General features: G+C 32.1%; 1 protein-coding gene across 1 annotated transcript in view; it reads right to left on the reverse strand.

The window, feature by feature from the left end:
• MAP2K6 (mitogen-activated protein kinase kinase 6) overlaps positions 1–14,755 on the reverse strand; it is a 160,399-nt gene that overhangs the window by 40,850 nt on the left and 104,794 nt on the right. Inside the window, exon 11 of the mRNA XM_074224695.1 lies at positions 765–810. Within this exon, the coding sequence (XP_074080796.1) occupies positions 765–810 (46 nt within the window). The remainder of the gene's footprint in view (positions 1–764; positions 811–14,755) is intronic.

Genomic DNA, 14,755 nt, shown 5'->3' on the forward strand with positions numbered 1-14,755 from the left:
ATTTACATTATGAATTTTTTTTCCAAGGCAATGGTGTTAAGTGGCTTGCCCAAGGCCACACAGCTAGGTAATTGTTAAGTGTCTGAGGCCGCATTTGAACTCAGGTCCTCCTGACTCCAGGGCGGGTGCTCTATCCACTGTACCACCTGGCCACCCCAACATTATGAATTTGCTAAGAAAATTATTTTATAGTTAGTGGGAAAAGTAAATTCTAAATTCTCATTAAATAGGATTCTAATGAAGTTTCTTTCACTCAACTTGTTTTAGCTTGTAGAATTCTAGAAGGGTTATATTCCTAATCAAGAAAGAAAGAAATATTTATCCGGGAATTTTAAAAAAGGGAGGTTTTTTTCAACAACATTGACTAATGCTGATATTTCATCTAAAATAATACATCCACATCCATTCTGAATTTTTTATGCCACTTTTTCAAGAAACTGGGTTTTTTTAGTCTAAAATTCATTTTTCAATAGTTATATAAGACCTTAGTACTTTCTAAATCTGAGTGTATTAAAGATCTCAAAGCACTCCATAAGTTTCCCATAAAAGTAGCCAGGATTGGAAATTAAAGAATCTTTGTCAAGATGATTCATGAGATAGTACTGAGACCAAAAAATAAAACAAAGTCGAATGAACTCTTCATTTAAAAAGATCAATTCATGTCTTGATGAATTCATTATTTCAATAATATTTTTAGTTTTAATTTATATTCAACCTTCAATAGATGTTAGTTTGGACATGTTTATACTACTAACAATACTCACCATAAGTTCTGCATATGTTGGCCGTTCTTTGGAATTCTTCTTCAAGCTTAAAGGGAAGAATTAAACACATTAAAATCAAAAAACCATCTGCATTTTTACTAGACTAGGATTTCAGAACCTGCAGAAGACTAAACACAACCAACTTGAAAAACAATATTGAAAACATAGGTTTCAAATGTTGACTTGCCTCTTCCATTCCACTCTTAAATCAAGTTTTAAATCAGCAGTGGACATGAGTTAATGGAAAGAAAATACATATAATTTCCTTGAAGATGCCATACCTATGACATAAAAGTTTGCCCTTCAAATTTACAGTCATTATAAATCAAAATATATCTACTTTCCTTTAGAGTCCACTTTCAATCCACCACCCACATTTTCTGCAACAACTAGGGTTTGGCAATGGGATCTTAAGATTATATTTGCTATGGAAAAATTTTAAGACTCTGGGATCACTATATCTTAACTAGTCTATTCATTATTACTTCTGTTTTCCCCTGGCTTCATAGAAATGCTTCTTTTTTACATGTCACTAATACAGTCCAGTTGAATTATGAACAAATTTAACCCATAAAATTTCCAAAGCAATGGAACTTATGTATGGCAGGTTAATTGCCAAGGTAAAAAGTATATTGAATCAATAACAAAGTAGTTATTCTTTCTTAGTCAAAGTGAATAGGAATGCACTAGTTTGTGACAAGCATAGCCATTGCTCGCCTTAATAGTGACTCCTATGAAAAAAAGGGGGAAAGAGTAGTTAATAAAAGAACTATGTACTCATTCAGGTCATGTTTGTGATATCAGAGATGAAAAAGCTAGTTTTACTTCGAAGTATATTGTTCTGAATGAGGGTAGTGATAAGTTCTATTGTATTGTGCCCTAGTTAGACCATTTCTGGGGCTTTGTGTTCAGTTCTAGGTGCCATATTTTCAGAAAAACATTGACAAAATGGTACATTTCCAGAAGAGTGTGAAAGGGATAATAAAGGATTGGAGACAAGGACATAAAGAATCACCTAAAAGAATCAGAGGTGTATAGCCTGAAGAAGAGAGAATCTGGGGGATATGATAGGCAACCTCAAGAATATGACAGGTTATCATATGAAAGAGAAACTAGATTTGTTCATATGGTAAAACAGAGTACAAAAAGAAGTAATTGTTAAAAAAGAAAAAAGAAAAGGAAAAAACCTAGATCTTATGTTTAATCTAGGGACATACTTCATAACAATTAGTGCTATCAAAAGTGGGAAATTGCCTTAAGAGGTTTTCCCCTCACTGGTTGTATTTAGATACCAGATGACTACTTGTTCAGTATGATGTAGAAGACATTCTTTTTCTTTTTCAGGGAATGATTGAACTAAAATTTCAACAAAATTTGGTTATAGGATTAAAAAGAACACAATACAAAGAGATAAAATTTTTTGAAACTATATATATATATATATATATATATATATATTCAAAAAATTGACTATATATATATATTGACTATATATATATATATATAGTCAGTTAACAAGTCAGTCAGGAAGCATTTATTAAACACCATTATGTACCAGGCCCTATACTAAGTATTGGGGAAATAAAGAAAGGTTAAAAAAAAATACACTCTTTTTCTACCAATGAGTTCACATTCTAATGGGGAGGGGGGAGAAAGAAAAAAGAAAATTTTTTTTGGATAGAGATAAGAAAGTAACATAACCATTTGCAAAGCAACCAGTAGTAACCCTATTTTCTTTACCTCTCAAAAGCATATACTGTATAAACTGAAAACAGTTTGTCTGGCAACAAGGTCAAAGTAACCAGGATATAATTAAATTTTAATTAGAAGCAATACATGATTTGACAAGAGCAAGAAATCTAAAATTCCGAATATGACTCTTTTATCATGTAAGAGGCCTGATCAAAAAAGGAGAAGAAGAGTTATCAAGAAACTTTGGTCATATAAAAGACCTTTAAGAGGCTCAAAAAAGAGAATTTAGGACAATGAATATCAATGAAATCTGTGAGGTTAAATTTGGTCCATGGAAGTCCAAAAATTGATGGCATTGATTACTGAAATCTAGAAGAGGAAAAAATCTTAGAAATAATCTAATCTACCTACCCCCCTTAGTATTTCAAATGAAGAAACTGAGGCTCAGAAATGTAAATTATTTTACTCAAAGTCACACATGTAGTAACCAAAAAAAATAAATTTTAGCCAGTTTAACTGTTGTAGAAGTAATTTTCCTCCTTCCCCTCTTTCTCCTCATCTTTGTTATCCTACTTTTCCTTTTCCTTCTCCATTATCACTGCCATTCCTATCCCCAATTAAAGATCAGTATATTTCCTTCAAATAGCAGGTTCTTGCTGTCCTACAGAAGAAGAAGTGCAGGGAAAGACTGATTCCCAGAATCACCGTTCTAATATATGTATGTTTGTTATATCTATGCCCTAACTAGCTAATATTGTAGCATCCTTAAATTAGCTGACTAATGTTCTATATAAACTCAAGTATTACAAAGTAGATTTCTCACATTTGAGAGGCTGGGAGGAGGAAACCCAAGTCAATGAAGAAAAACAATCACAGTTACGAAGGCTGCATTCAAACTATGATTGAGAGTTTTATGAGGTTTCTGTTTTCATTGAACATTTAAAAACTTTTTGAGCCAATGTCTGTCAATAGACTTTCCCATGTGTGTGAAATCTTCCTATTTAGGGAAAGACAGTTTTCTATTCTTGACTTTTCTGCATGGTAAATAGTCTAACAAAATTAAGACTCCAAACTGGGTAACCATGCTTCTCAAAAAGTGCCACAATATGGTAGTTTTCTAGCAAAGAAGTCTCATTTGATTTTATGCTTTTTGTTACATAGTTACAATGCAAAAATAAACAACTGTCTCCTTTGGCTTACTAAAAGAACTTAATGATTTTCCTTCAGTAGAGAAAAAAATTAAAGAAGTATCTACTCACTTCCTGAATAGCTGGTTTATGGGAAAATTCCCATATGAAATTTAAACAGGCTTTGAAATTAATATGATGTGGGAAGTATCCAAAAGTGACTCAAAGAGAAGTGCCATCATGAACTACAACAGACATGTCATGTAAAGGGGCGCTTGAAAATTCAGGAAATAGAGAATGTTGGCCAAAGAGATATTTTATGTCTCCTAGCCCCTCATTAGCAAGTTCAGTTTTTACTGTAAGTCTTACATAGCCTTTCAGTTATGGAAAACACCAATACAGAAAACCAACATTGTTTAGTACATTAAAATAGTCCATTTTTTATCTTTTAATTCTGTAAGACTTCAAAACATGGACTAAGAATAGCAAAGTATTCAGGACAAGGTTGGAGATAGGAAGCAAACTTTCCATCTTTAATGGAAAGCACTTGAAATTCAATATAAAATAACAACTGTCAAGTTCAAAGCTACATCAATTTCTTGTTGGGATTGATTCAGACTTTTAAGTTTTCAAGTGGCTTGCCATTTCCAAGCGTGCAATTAGTTAACTGCTCTAATTCCTCTTCCAAATGCCACAACACATGCTCCTGACCGTAGCTGACACTAAAAAAACGGCTTCCTGCTGCCTTAAGAATTGCTAGTTTGGTGTTTGTGCTGACCAGAGGATTTCTGCCTATTTGAACTCACCCTGGCTGATTCCAAGGAGGACTATTTGGTGCATCCGCAGAATAAAAACATATTGCGCCTTTGTAACCATGTATTTGTCATAAGCAAAATAAATATTCTCTGTCTCTACTTACTGCCTGCCAAGGTGGAGAATAGGGTTGACTCCATTTGGTACCATTCACCTTTTGGTGGAAAGCAAATGTACCAATGGGGGCTTCCAAAACCCTAAGGTAAAATTTGTTATTATAATTTGTGTAGAATCAAAGTTCATCTGATATGTTAGGTCTGAATTTATGTTCAGCAATTCTCTAATATCATAAGAGGCTATTAGAAGAAGAAAAGTAGTCTATTTCTTTTTAGCAGCTTGGATTCTTATTTTCAGTAGTTCTCTCTCTATGCATTAGGCCTAATGCTGTTGTTGCTTTTGTTCAGATCATGCCTGACTCCTAGTGATTCCATTTTGAGTTTTCTTAGCAAAGATATTTAAGTAATTTGTCATTTCTTTTCCTAGTTCATTTTACAAATGAGGAAATTGAGGCAGACAGGTTAAGTGACTTACCCAGGGTCAGCTAATAAGAGTCTAAGGTCAGATCTGAACTAAGCAAAATGAGTCTTCCTGATTCCAGGTCTGGTGCTCAAGGCAGAAAAGAATCCCTTCCTCATACTGCCATTACTGAGAAATCTCATTTGTTGGTTTTTTGGCAAAATTTCCCATCTTTGAAGTTTCTTTACTCCTTCATTAGTTAAGAATCCTTTGTATTCCTTCCTACTCAAAGAGGACCATGTCGTCATTTATATAATGACATGAATTGCACATTATGTTTATAAGAGTGAGGAAAGAGTTGTGCAAAGACATTCTTCTCATTGCCTTTTCCAGAACAGTTTCACTCCTTGGCCTGATTTGATAGGAAATAGGACTTCTGGTGATGTCTGGATACTATGGGAGTCTTTAGCTTTATGGATGTAGGTCCCTCTCATATCAGTGAGGAACCACAGTACTCCAGCAGAACTAGGCAATGTAAAATATATGATTTTCTGGTGACATATTAGCAACAGCACCATATAGCCAAACTTGTTTCTCAATAGTCTAATTGTCAACACACCCTAGACACAATTCTTGAAATCATTATCTAAATAAGACCAAAACCTCCAAGAAGTCTGTATTTTTAAAAATGATAATCCCAAAAGAAAAAAGAACAAACATAGTCATTCTGAAATCAAAATTTTAAAATAAGTTTGGAAAAATAGATTAGGATTAACAATTGTAAAAAATGATAAAAGTAATAATAAAAAGGAGCTTCCAAGTATAATGGTAGATGATCCTTGCTCTTACCACCATCACCACCATAAACATAAAAATAAAATAACATTTAACTCATTCAAACTAGTAAAAATCAGGTCTTAAAAGTATGACACAACAGGTGGCATTTTGGATCTCCAGATCTGGTTTTGAAGCATAGTGTGGTGGTCTGTTAGCATTGTATTCTAGTGGTACCTTGTGTGTTCCACAGATACCCACTGACCCAACTTAAAAGTGATTGGTATTAATCAGCCAAGAGAAAAGAACTACCAAAGAGAAGCATTGGATATAAATGCAATGTGCGTAACAGCCCTAGAATGCCAGTAAAATATCACAGCAAAATGTTTTTTCAAAAAATAAAGAGGAAACAAATGCTGCATTAAACCACCAAGGATAAGTGCAAGATTCTCCTCTCACTGTCCATAGGCATATTTAAGAGTTCTTCATGACTAGGAATATAATACACAACTGCATCAATTTCAGGAACAAAAATTAATTGCATAGTTGATTGCATAAACATTTCAGGTTCCCAGTCTTTGTTCTCTTTTTACTCAATTACAAAAGTCTGCAAGAGAACTGAGAGTTGTCTATGAAATCATAGACTGATATTTTCTGGGATACACAGAAATTGGGCATCCTTGAGTTATCCTCAAAAGTACATTTACCCATCACTGGATCTTCCATGCCAGTTCTATTCAAAGACACATTTCTATTCAAGAAAAAGAGTTAGCCTATTAATGAGAGGGTCATCAAACATTTCTTTTACCCCTCTAATATTTAAGGTATCAGAACTACCATTTAGAAGCATAATCCCCAGTCTTCATTCTATACTACTACCCCCTCTTCAAAAATAGATTCATTTTGGAAATCGCAAGTTACCAGAAGTCGCAAACCTAACAGTCACTTCCAAACAATACAAGTGCAATACTGGATCATTGCATGAGGCAGAGAAGTCTAGGTATTCACATTTTATGCCTATAAGCAAATAAATGCTTTAAAAAATGAAATTTTCTCCATGAAAGACCAAGTCAACAAAAGATTTAAGAAGCCATTATAATTTCCCTTGGCATGAAGACTCTTTAAGTACTATATGGAAAGAAAAGGAGGTCAGATGGTCAAAGAGCAGAAGGCAAAGATAACAGATGAGCAGCCCAAGTACCAGGATCCACAATATATTTTAAAAGATCCAAGAGAAGTCCTCCAATGAATTGGGTAAATCTTTTGAAGAGTATTGAACAGTAAGTGGTAAGGAAAAGAATTGTACAGAATAAGAAATGGGGTGGTGATCTATTTGAATCTTCACAGTACCTGTATAGAAGAAATCACACATTTAGAGAAGAATGGAAGAGGATACATTTGTATAGGCTCCAGATACTGAGTTCTACACAAGTATCTTGCAAAGGGGCATCAAGGGACTTGAATTGGCAGCTTATAATGTGGATTTAAACTTGAATGAACTGTGTTCCAGCATTGAGAGAATGAAAACTGCCTCTTAAAAAAGAAAATAATAGTAATGATCAGCCTGACAAATAATAGTTTAGTTTAAAAAATACTCTTTTATCCAAGGAAATACTAGCATTGTCTATTTTTCAGGCTACTCATGATCTCTGGCATCAAATCTACAAATGTTATGACATTTGTAGTTTGAGAAAAGGTTAGGAAAACTTTTGTGATTGAGTAAAAACATATACAAGGTTGGCAATCACTTTTGCTCAGATCTAGGAAACAAGTTCTGATGCTTAGGGGCCATTTCCAAGAAACACAAAAAAATCCACTTTGGTGAAAGAGAGATCTGAGATATGCATAAGTTGATTAATATATGAAATAATAAACAATGAATGATAAAAATAAGTTTTCTGAAGTCACTCACAGTCCAAATGATTTTTCTTTAAACCATTCATACAATCATAAATTTAGGGTTGAGAAGAAAGAACCCCTGAGATCATCCAGTTCATAAATATAAAGGTAGAATCTTGAGGTCCAAGAATTTTTTTATTTGACCACGATCACAAAGGTAATAAATAACAGAGGTAAGATCTGAACCTATGTTCTCAAAGTTCCAAAACCAGCATTTTTCACACTATAGCATATAAGCTGAAGAACCAAAATTAGAGTAGGACAACAGAGTCTTTCCCAAAGGTACCATACTTGAGGGCTCTGATAAGGTAAAAAAAAAAATTAGTTAGCATGTAGTTAGTAAGAATAATTGTTTAAGTGAAGTCAACCAACATTTATTAAGGAATTGGTATGCACTAGACACTGTTAAGTATTGGGGATACAAAGAAAGGCAAAAGCATATAAGTAAACAAAGAGTAGTTCCTATTCCCAAAAATTTCATAGTCCAAATGGGACAATATGTAAACAACTATATATGAACAAGTATATATAAGAAAAATGGGAAAAAAATCTCAGAAAGAAGGAACTAGTGTCACAGATGAATGGGAAAAGTTTCTTGTAGAAAGCAGGACTTTAGAAAGCAGGCTGGGTGAGGTAAACTCATTATCTACAGTAACCATGGGTAGGTATCCTGGGAACTCAGGATTCCTCCAAAAGACCAGCCTTTCCTTCAACGAAGTATGCAACTGTCCTCAGTTAAAAAAATTAATTTAAAAAATTTCCTACTTCTCTCTTTACTAAGCTATAAGGGCTAACTTTTCTCCCACTTTGGACTTCAAACAATGTAATCCAAGAATCCATAATACCAACATTTTCTCAATAGAGAAGGTCCAAAGTCACTTTATCTTAGAAGAAAAACAGATTTTCAGATTAAGAAAATGGCAAACCATACTATGTACATAAAGAAAATGCCTCATCAAGGAAGAACAGTAAAGAATCATTTACTGTGGGAATGGATTTTGGGGATTGTGGATGGCACATCACGGCTTTTATGAAGGCATGGCTGGTTTTCCTTTAGGGAGAATGGAGAATATTTTGGTGAAATTTTGTTAGAATTTTGTTGGCCTGGGAGATTAGAGCCTGTAATATTGGTTTGACTTCCTTTCTCTTAGAAGCACAAAAGATCTGACCTATAGTGCATTGGTGCTCAGGAGGTTATAACAGAACAACAGGATATGCATGTCCTTTTGATCAGTCAATGCAGAATGCCCCAGTGAATATGGAAGCAGAGGAGAGTAGTATCCTGTTAAACATTAAGAATCTTGTCTGTCTTAGCCTCTGCTATTAATAAGATAAATTGTTGGACTTTTTAGTTGATTACATTCTAACCTTGAGAATGAATCAATGGGGTGGTCTATGCTAGGCCTAATGTAAAATAGAGATTAGTCCAATTAATTAGGGAAACCAAGGTGAGGGGAGTCTAATGGATGAAGCTCAAGGTTCTAGTTATTGTTTATTCTCATTCAAGAGAAATTTTATAAGGAAAGCCTCACTTGCTAACAGTATTATAAGGTATCCAACTGAGTCCTGAAAGTAAAATCATAGTCATAGAAGTCTCACCTCATCACATTTAAGTCAGCAAAATTCAGCATATCTCTTTCAAAGACTCGATGAATGGAATTCAGGAGAAAATAGTATCTGAAATCTTTCCAATAGTCTCCTTTAAACAGTATTTATGTTCTACTCCCCAACTTATTTCTGCTAACTATTCCCTTAAGTTCAGAAACAAAAGCATCACCTTAGCATCACTTCAGGCATCTTCTGTCATACACATTCAGGAGTTCTCTATTTATGCTATGTTCCAATTCTCTTTTCCAAGATAAGTAAAATTATTATATTACAAACTGTTAATACTTTTTGCATTCTTTTCCCACCAATAACAATCCAAAGAAGTCAAGATATTGTTGAGATAGCTTGTCATAAATCATATCAAAAGCAATCTACCAAATGTTATTTTGTAAAGACTCCCAATAACAATATACCTGGATCTTCCAGCAAGCTAAGATCAGATTCTTTTCTTTTCCTAAAAATAGCAAGAATTATAAGAGGTGGGGAAGGAAAAAACTATCCAAAAAAGAAAAGGAAAGAAATACAGGGGAAGAAGAGGAAATTCATACAAAAGTAAGTAAAAAAATGAGTAACCAAAAAAGGGGGGAAAGTCCCCAAAATTAACAAATTCAATAAGACAAAAGAAATTGAGGAAAAATATCAAGAGGAAAAGCAAAATATCAAAGTAAAAAAGAATTAGAGTCTACCAAAAGGAAATTAATAAATATTAGAGTTTCCAGAATTTAGAATCTTAAGAATTAAAGAAAATATTTAAAAGGAAATTGCACTAAGTACCAATTATAGTCAATGATAAAACCCCATAATATGGTGACATTATTCAAACTCACACTGCATGCTTCCATTGGGATGGAATCAATTACCATATTCTATACAATTACAACTTCAAACAGCGCTAATTTAAATACATGTAACCACTTCAAAGGATATTTTAGTTGCAATAATCAGGACCTAGGTTTAAAGACATACAAGAGAATCAACTGCTAAGAATAGACATAGAAAAAAATCTTAATAAAGCATTAGACTCTGAAAATGGGAATGACAGAACGAACACAAATATGTAACGAATAAAAATGGAGCAAAATATAAAATAACAATACCAGAAGACCTGGAATAAGATCTGTGCAAATGTAAGAAATGGAACTTAAAGTAGAGCTATGCAATGACAATCGCAGAACAGCTGGTCTAAGAGAGAAAGTTTTTAAAATTATAAAAATAAAGGACCCAAAAACCATATTCCAGGAAACTATACAAGAAAACTGCCCAGAAATATTGAGAATAGAAAAGAAAGTGTAGACCAAACAAAATAATTCATAGAATAGAATCTGAGAAGAAACCCAAAATTAACTCACCCAGAAATGTAGTCACCAAGTTCTAGAACTGCAATATCAAAAAAAAAATCTTGCAAGCATCCAGGAAAAAATAAATTCACATATCAAAAAGCACCAGTTCAAATCATATAGTATTATTCATCATTAAAGAATAGTTTGGCTAAAATGGTTTTTACTAAAAAGTAAGAAATCTCCTTCCACCCCCAAAATAGCATAGCCACTAATGCTAAGCATTCTACATTTCTTGATAAAAGATTGATTTTCAATAAGATCAAAGACTTTCAATCATTGTTCTTGAAGAAATGACATTTGGGCAGGACTTAAGGCATGCAAACCCAAGGGAAGAACAAGGGAAGATTGAATAAGGTAGGTACAAAGAGCATGAAATGAAGACTTAATGAAGAGTTAAGGTTTACATATTGTAAGAAGAAATTTGTTCCACAATGAAGTCCAACAATGAGAGAGAGTATTAAGAAAACAAAGGATATAAGTTTGAGAAAACAATATCATTCATAGGAATGAAACAGGAGTAAAATAAGGGAAGAAGGAGGAAGGGATAGGGAAGGGGAAGGAGAGAAAATGAATTTAAATTTCTTAGGATGAGTAACCATAGATGAAAGTGGGATGAAGGGAGAAAGGGGGTTCTAGAATCTTACTCAATCTAAGCTAGACATGGGAGAAATTATGTCAGTAAAATTATAATCTTGGGATCAATATATTAGATGGGCAAAGAAAGGGACATGTGAGAATATTTTTTAAAGTATTGACCAGGGTTAGATCACTTTAAGTAATTTGAGCTACATAGTATCTCATGATGATATTAAGTTTCAATAACAGGAGTACGATGGAAGAAAAGCAAACCTAACAATCATAAACTTAAATAGTAATGGATTAAACTCACCTATAAAATGTAATAAAGTTGCAAAATGAAGCAAAAGAATTTGCTATGTAAATGGAATATATGTGAAATACCAGAGAAACATCCAAATATAAAGTTTGAGGTGAAGTAAGATTTACTGTGCTTCAGCAGACTCCAAAGTATCAGGAATTTTTCAGGTAAAACAACAATATAAAATAAATGCTATCAAAAGTGACAAATAGGGAAATAATTTATATTTAAAAGCTTCATATATACTTAAAAAGAATATTTATATGCAACAAATATGTACCACATATAAGTACTTAAAAGGGAAAATGGATCTTAAAATATGAAACAATAATCATTGGAGGCTTAAATCTTCCTTTTATGAACTTGACATAGCTAATAAAAAGATAAAAGAGAATATCAATTTGAATAGAATGTTCCCAAAAACATAGAATTAAAAGACATGACAATTATTGAATGGAAATCTGAAATAATATAATTATTTTTCAGTATCTCAATGTCTTTATCTAAATTATCATGTTCTATGACATTAAGAATTCATGAATAAATACAGAAAAATAAAAAATCTAAAAAACATTGTTTCAAGGTTTTACTATAACAAAAATTATAATTCATATAGAAAAAGAATGGAACATGGTTGAGACTAATAATGATGTCTTAAATCATCAATGAGAAAACAAATCATTGAAACAAAAATATATAAAAGAAATTTATGATAATTAAGCTATATGATAAAATTGATTGTTTTAAAATAACAAAAAAAGAAGTAATGAATTGAAAAACCTAGTTAAAAATAATTTTAAAACAAGTACAAATTGAAATCTGAAAATCAAAGAAGAAATAAAAGGAGAAAGAAACAGACAATTGAACTGATAAACAAATAAAAGAATTGTGTTTTTTTTAAAGACCACAATTTAAAAAATAGAGAAAGGAAGCACAATTTTTAAAATCAACATAAAAAAAAGAACTGATGGAAGGGAAATATAAAAATTTTTCACAGCTGCTATAGCCAATTTTATATCAAAATAATAACTGAACCCTTAAAAGAAATGAATATTTATTAAAATACCCAAATTAACAAACCATGGACAAAGAGAATATAAACAATATAATTATAGAAAGAAATACTTTGTAACCCATAAATAAACTTCTACTGGAAAAGTGTTCTTGTAAATTCTTTCAAATATTTAAAGATAGCTCTTATTGTATTCTTCTCAAAAATAAATTTAAAATGTACAAAACTTTTTCTATGAGGTAATTGCAACTCTGATACTCAAACCAAAGAAAATTAATGTGGAGAAAAAGTAATATAGACAAATATCACTAATGAATATTGATGCCCAAAACTTAAAATGCTGACAAGGAGGCCACATATCAAAAAAAAATGGCTTACTACATTCAGTGGAGATGAATGTCAAGAATTAAATATTAGGAAAATAATTAGCACAAGTAATGATGTTAGAAACAAAACAAATATAAATAGATAACAAAAAAGTTTTTGAGAAAATATAGCAATTACATTTTTCAACACCAAAAAAATGAATAGAAAGTTCTTTCCTTAATATGAGCAAAAGCATTTATCTACAGTTGAGGTAAAAAATGAAAAATAAGTTTCTGAAAAAAAAATTTGCCTGCAAATTTTTCTCATAAAGGCCTCATTTTCAAGATATATAATAAAATGAATCAAAATTATAGGAATAAAGATGTGTTCCAATTGATAAATGGTCAAAGGATTTAAATAGGCAATTCTCAAGGGGAAAAAAATTCAAGTAATATATTGACATAGGAATTTTCAAATCCTCAAAAATCACTAATAATTGGAGAAATGCAAATTAAAACCATTCTGAAGTTCTACTGCAGACTCATCAGATTGACAAAGTTGATCAAAAAAAGGAAAATTATAAATTTTCGAAGAGCTGTGAGAAAATAGGCACACTGATGTCCTCTTGGTGGAGTAACTGATAGAGTTATTTTGGAAAGCAATTTGGAACTATGTTCCCAAAGTTTCTAAACTGTGCATGCACTTAAACCCAGAAATAGCACTAGTAGCTTTATACTCCAAGGAGATCAAAGAAGTAAGAAAAGGAACAAAATGTATAAAAATATTTATAGTGACTGTCTTTGTAAAGCAAAGAACTACAAACTAAGGGGGTGCCTGTGAATCAGGAATGGTTAAATACATTATGGAATGTGACCATAACAGAATAATATTTTGTTGTAAGAAATGAAGAAAGAGATTTCAGAGAAGCCTTGGAAGACTTTTATGAAATGATGGAGAATGAAGGTAGCAAAACTAGAAGAATAATTTACACAGTAACAACATTATAAAAGCATGCAAATTTGAAAGACTTAAGAACTCTAATCAATGTGATGGTCAATCAGAATTCCAGAAGACCAAAGATGAAAAAATTATACTCAAATTCCTGACAGAAAGGTATTATATGAAGTTTGTAGAATGCAGAATGAGACACATTTTTAGACATGGTCCATGGGGAAATTTGTCAACTATATTTGTTTAAAGGTATTGCTTTCTTCTCCTACCCTCCACCCCCGCTAGGGAAAAAATCATATAAAAATATATATACACTTATGATTCTTAATAACTGAAAAAGTAACTTAATTTTAAAATGGTATTTTTATGATGGAGAAACAATGAAAGTTTTGTCAATAGGATAAGGGGTGTCCACTGCCTTAACAATTATGAGGCATAGTAGTAAAAATGGTAGTTATAAGACAAGAAAATAAGAGTGAAATAGATGTTCATAAAGAGGTATCAAAATCATCTTTTTGTATATAATATACAAGGATTTACTTGAAAACCCTAGAGAAACAAGAGAAAAAGTAATTATACAACTAACAACTCTGGGAATAGAGCAGGATACAAATAAATACACCCAAATCATCAACATTTCTCTTTATTATAAAAAAGCCAGAAACAAAGGACATAAAGAAATAGCATTTAAAATTACAACATTAATTAAATATTTGGGATTTAACCTACTAAAACATACATAGGTTTTATATAAACAAAACTTTGCCGTTGTTCAGTTTTTTTCAGTCATATCTGACTCCTCATGACCCCATTTGTGGTTTTCTTGGCAAGATACTGAAGTGGTTTGCCATTTTCTTCTCCAGATCATTTTATAATTGAGAAAACCTAGGCAAATAGAGTTACCCAGGGTCATACAGCTAGTACATCTAAGGCCAGGTTTGAACTCAGGAAGATAAATAAGTCTTCCTGACTCCAGTACTCTATACTACACTAGCTACCTCATAAAGATGACTACAAAACTATTTTCACAGAAATAAAGACCTTAAATAATTAAGAAAGTGTTATTTTCAAGGCAAGGTCATGGAAATGTAAGAAAAATTAATGTTACTCAAATTAATCCATAAATAATCAACTGC

This window comes from Macrotis lagotis, chromosome 2 (genome assembly GCF_037893015.1).
Source record: "Macrotis lagotis isolate mMagLag1 chromosome 2, bilby.v1.9.chrom.fasta, whole genome shotgun sequence".
NCBI classification, from domain to species: Eukaryota; Metazoa; Chordata; class Mammalia; order Peramelemorphia; family Peramelidae; genus Macrotis; species Macrotis lagotis.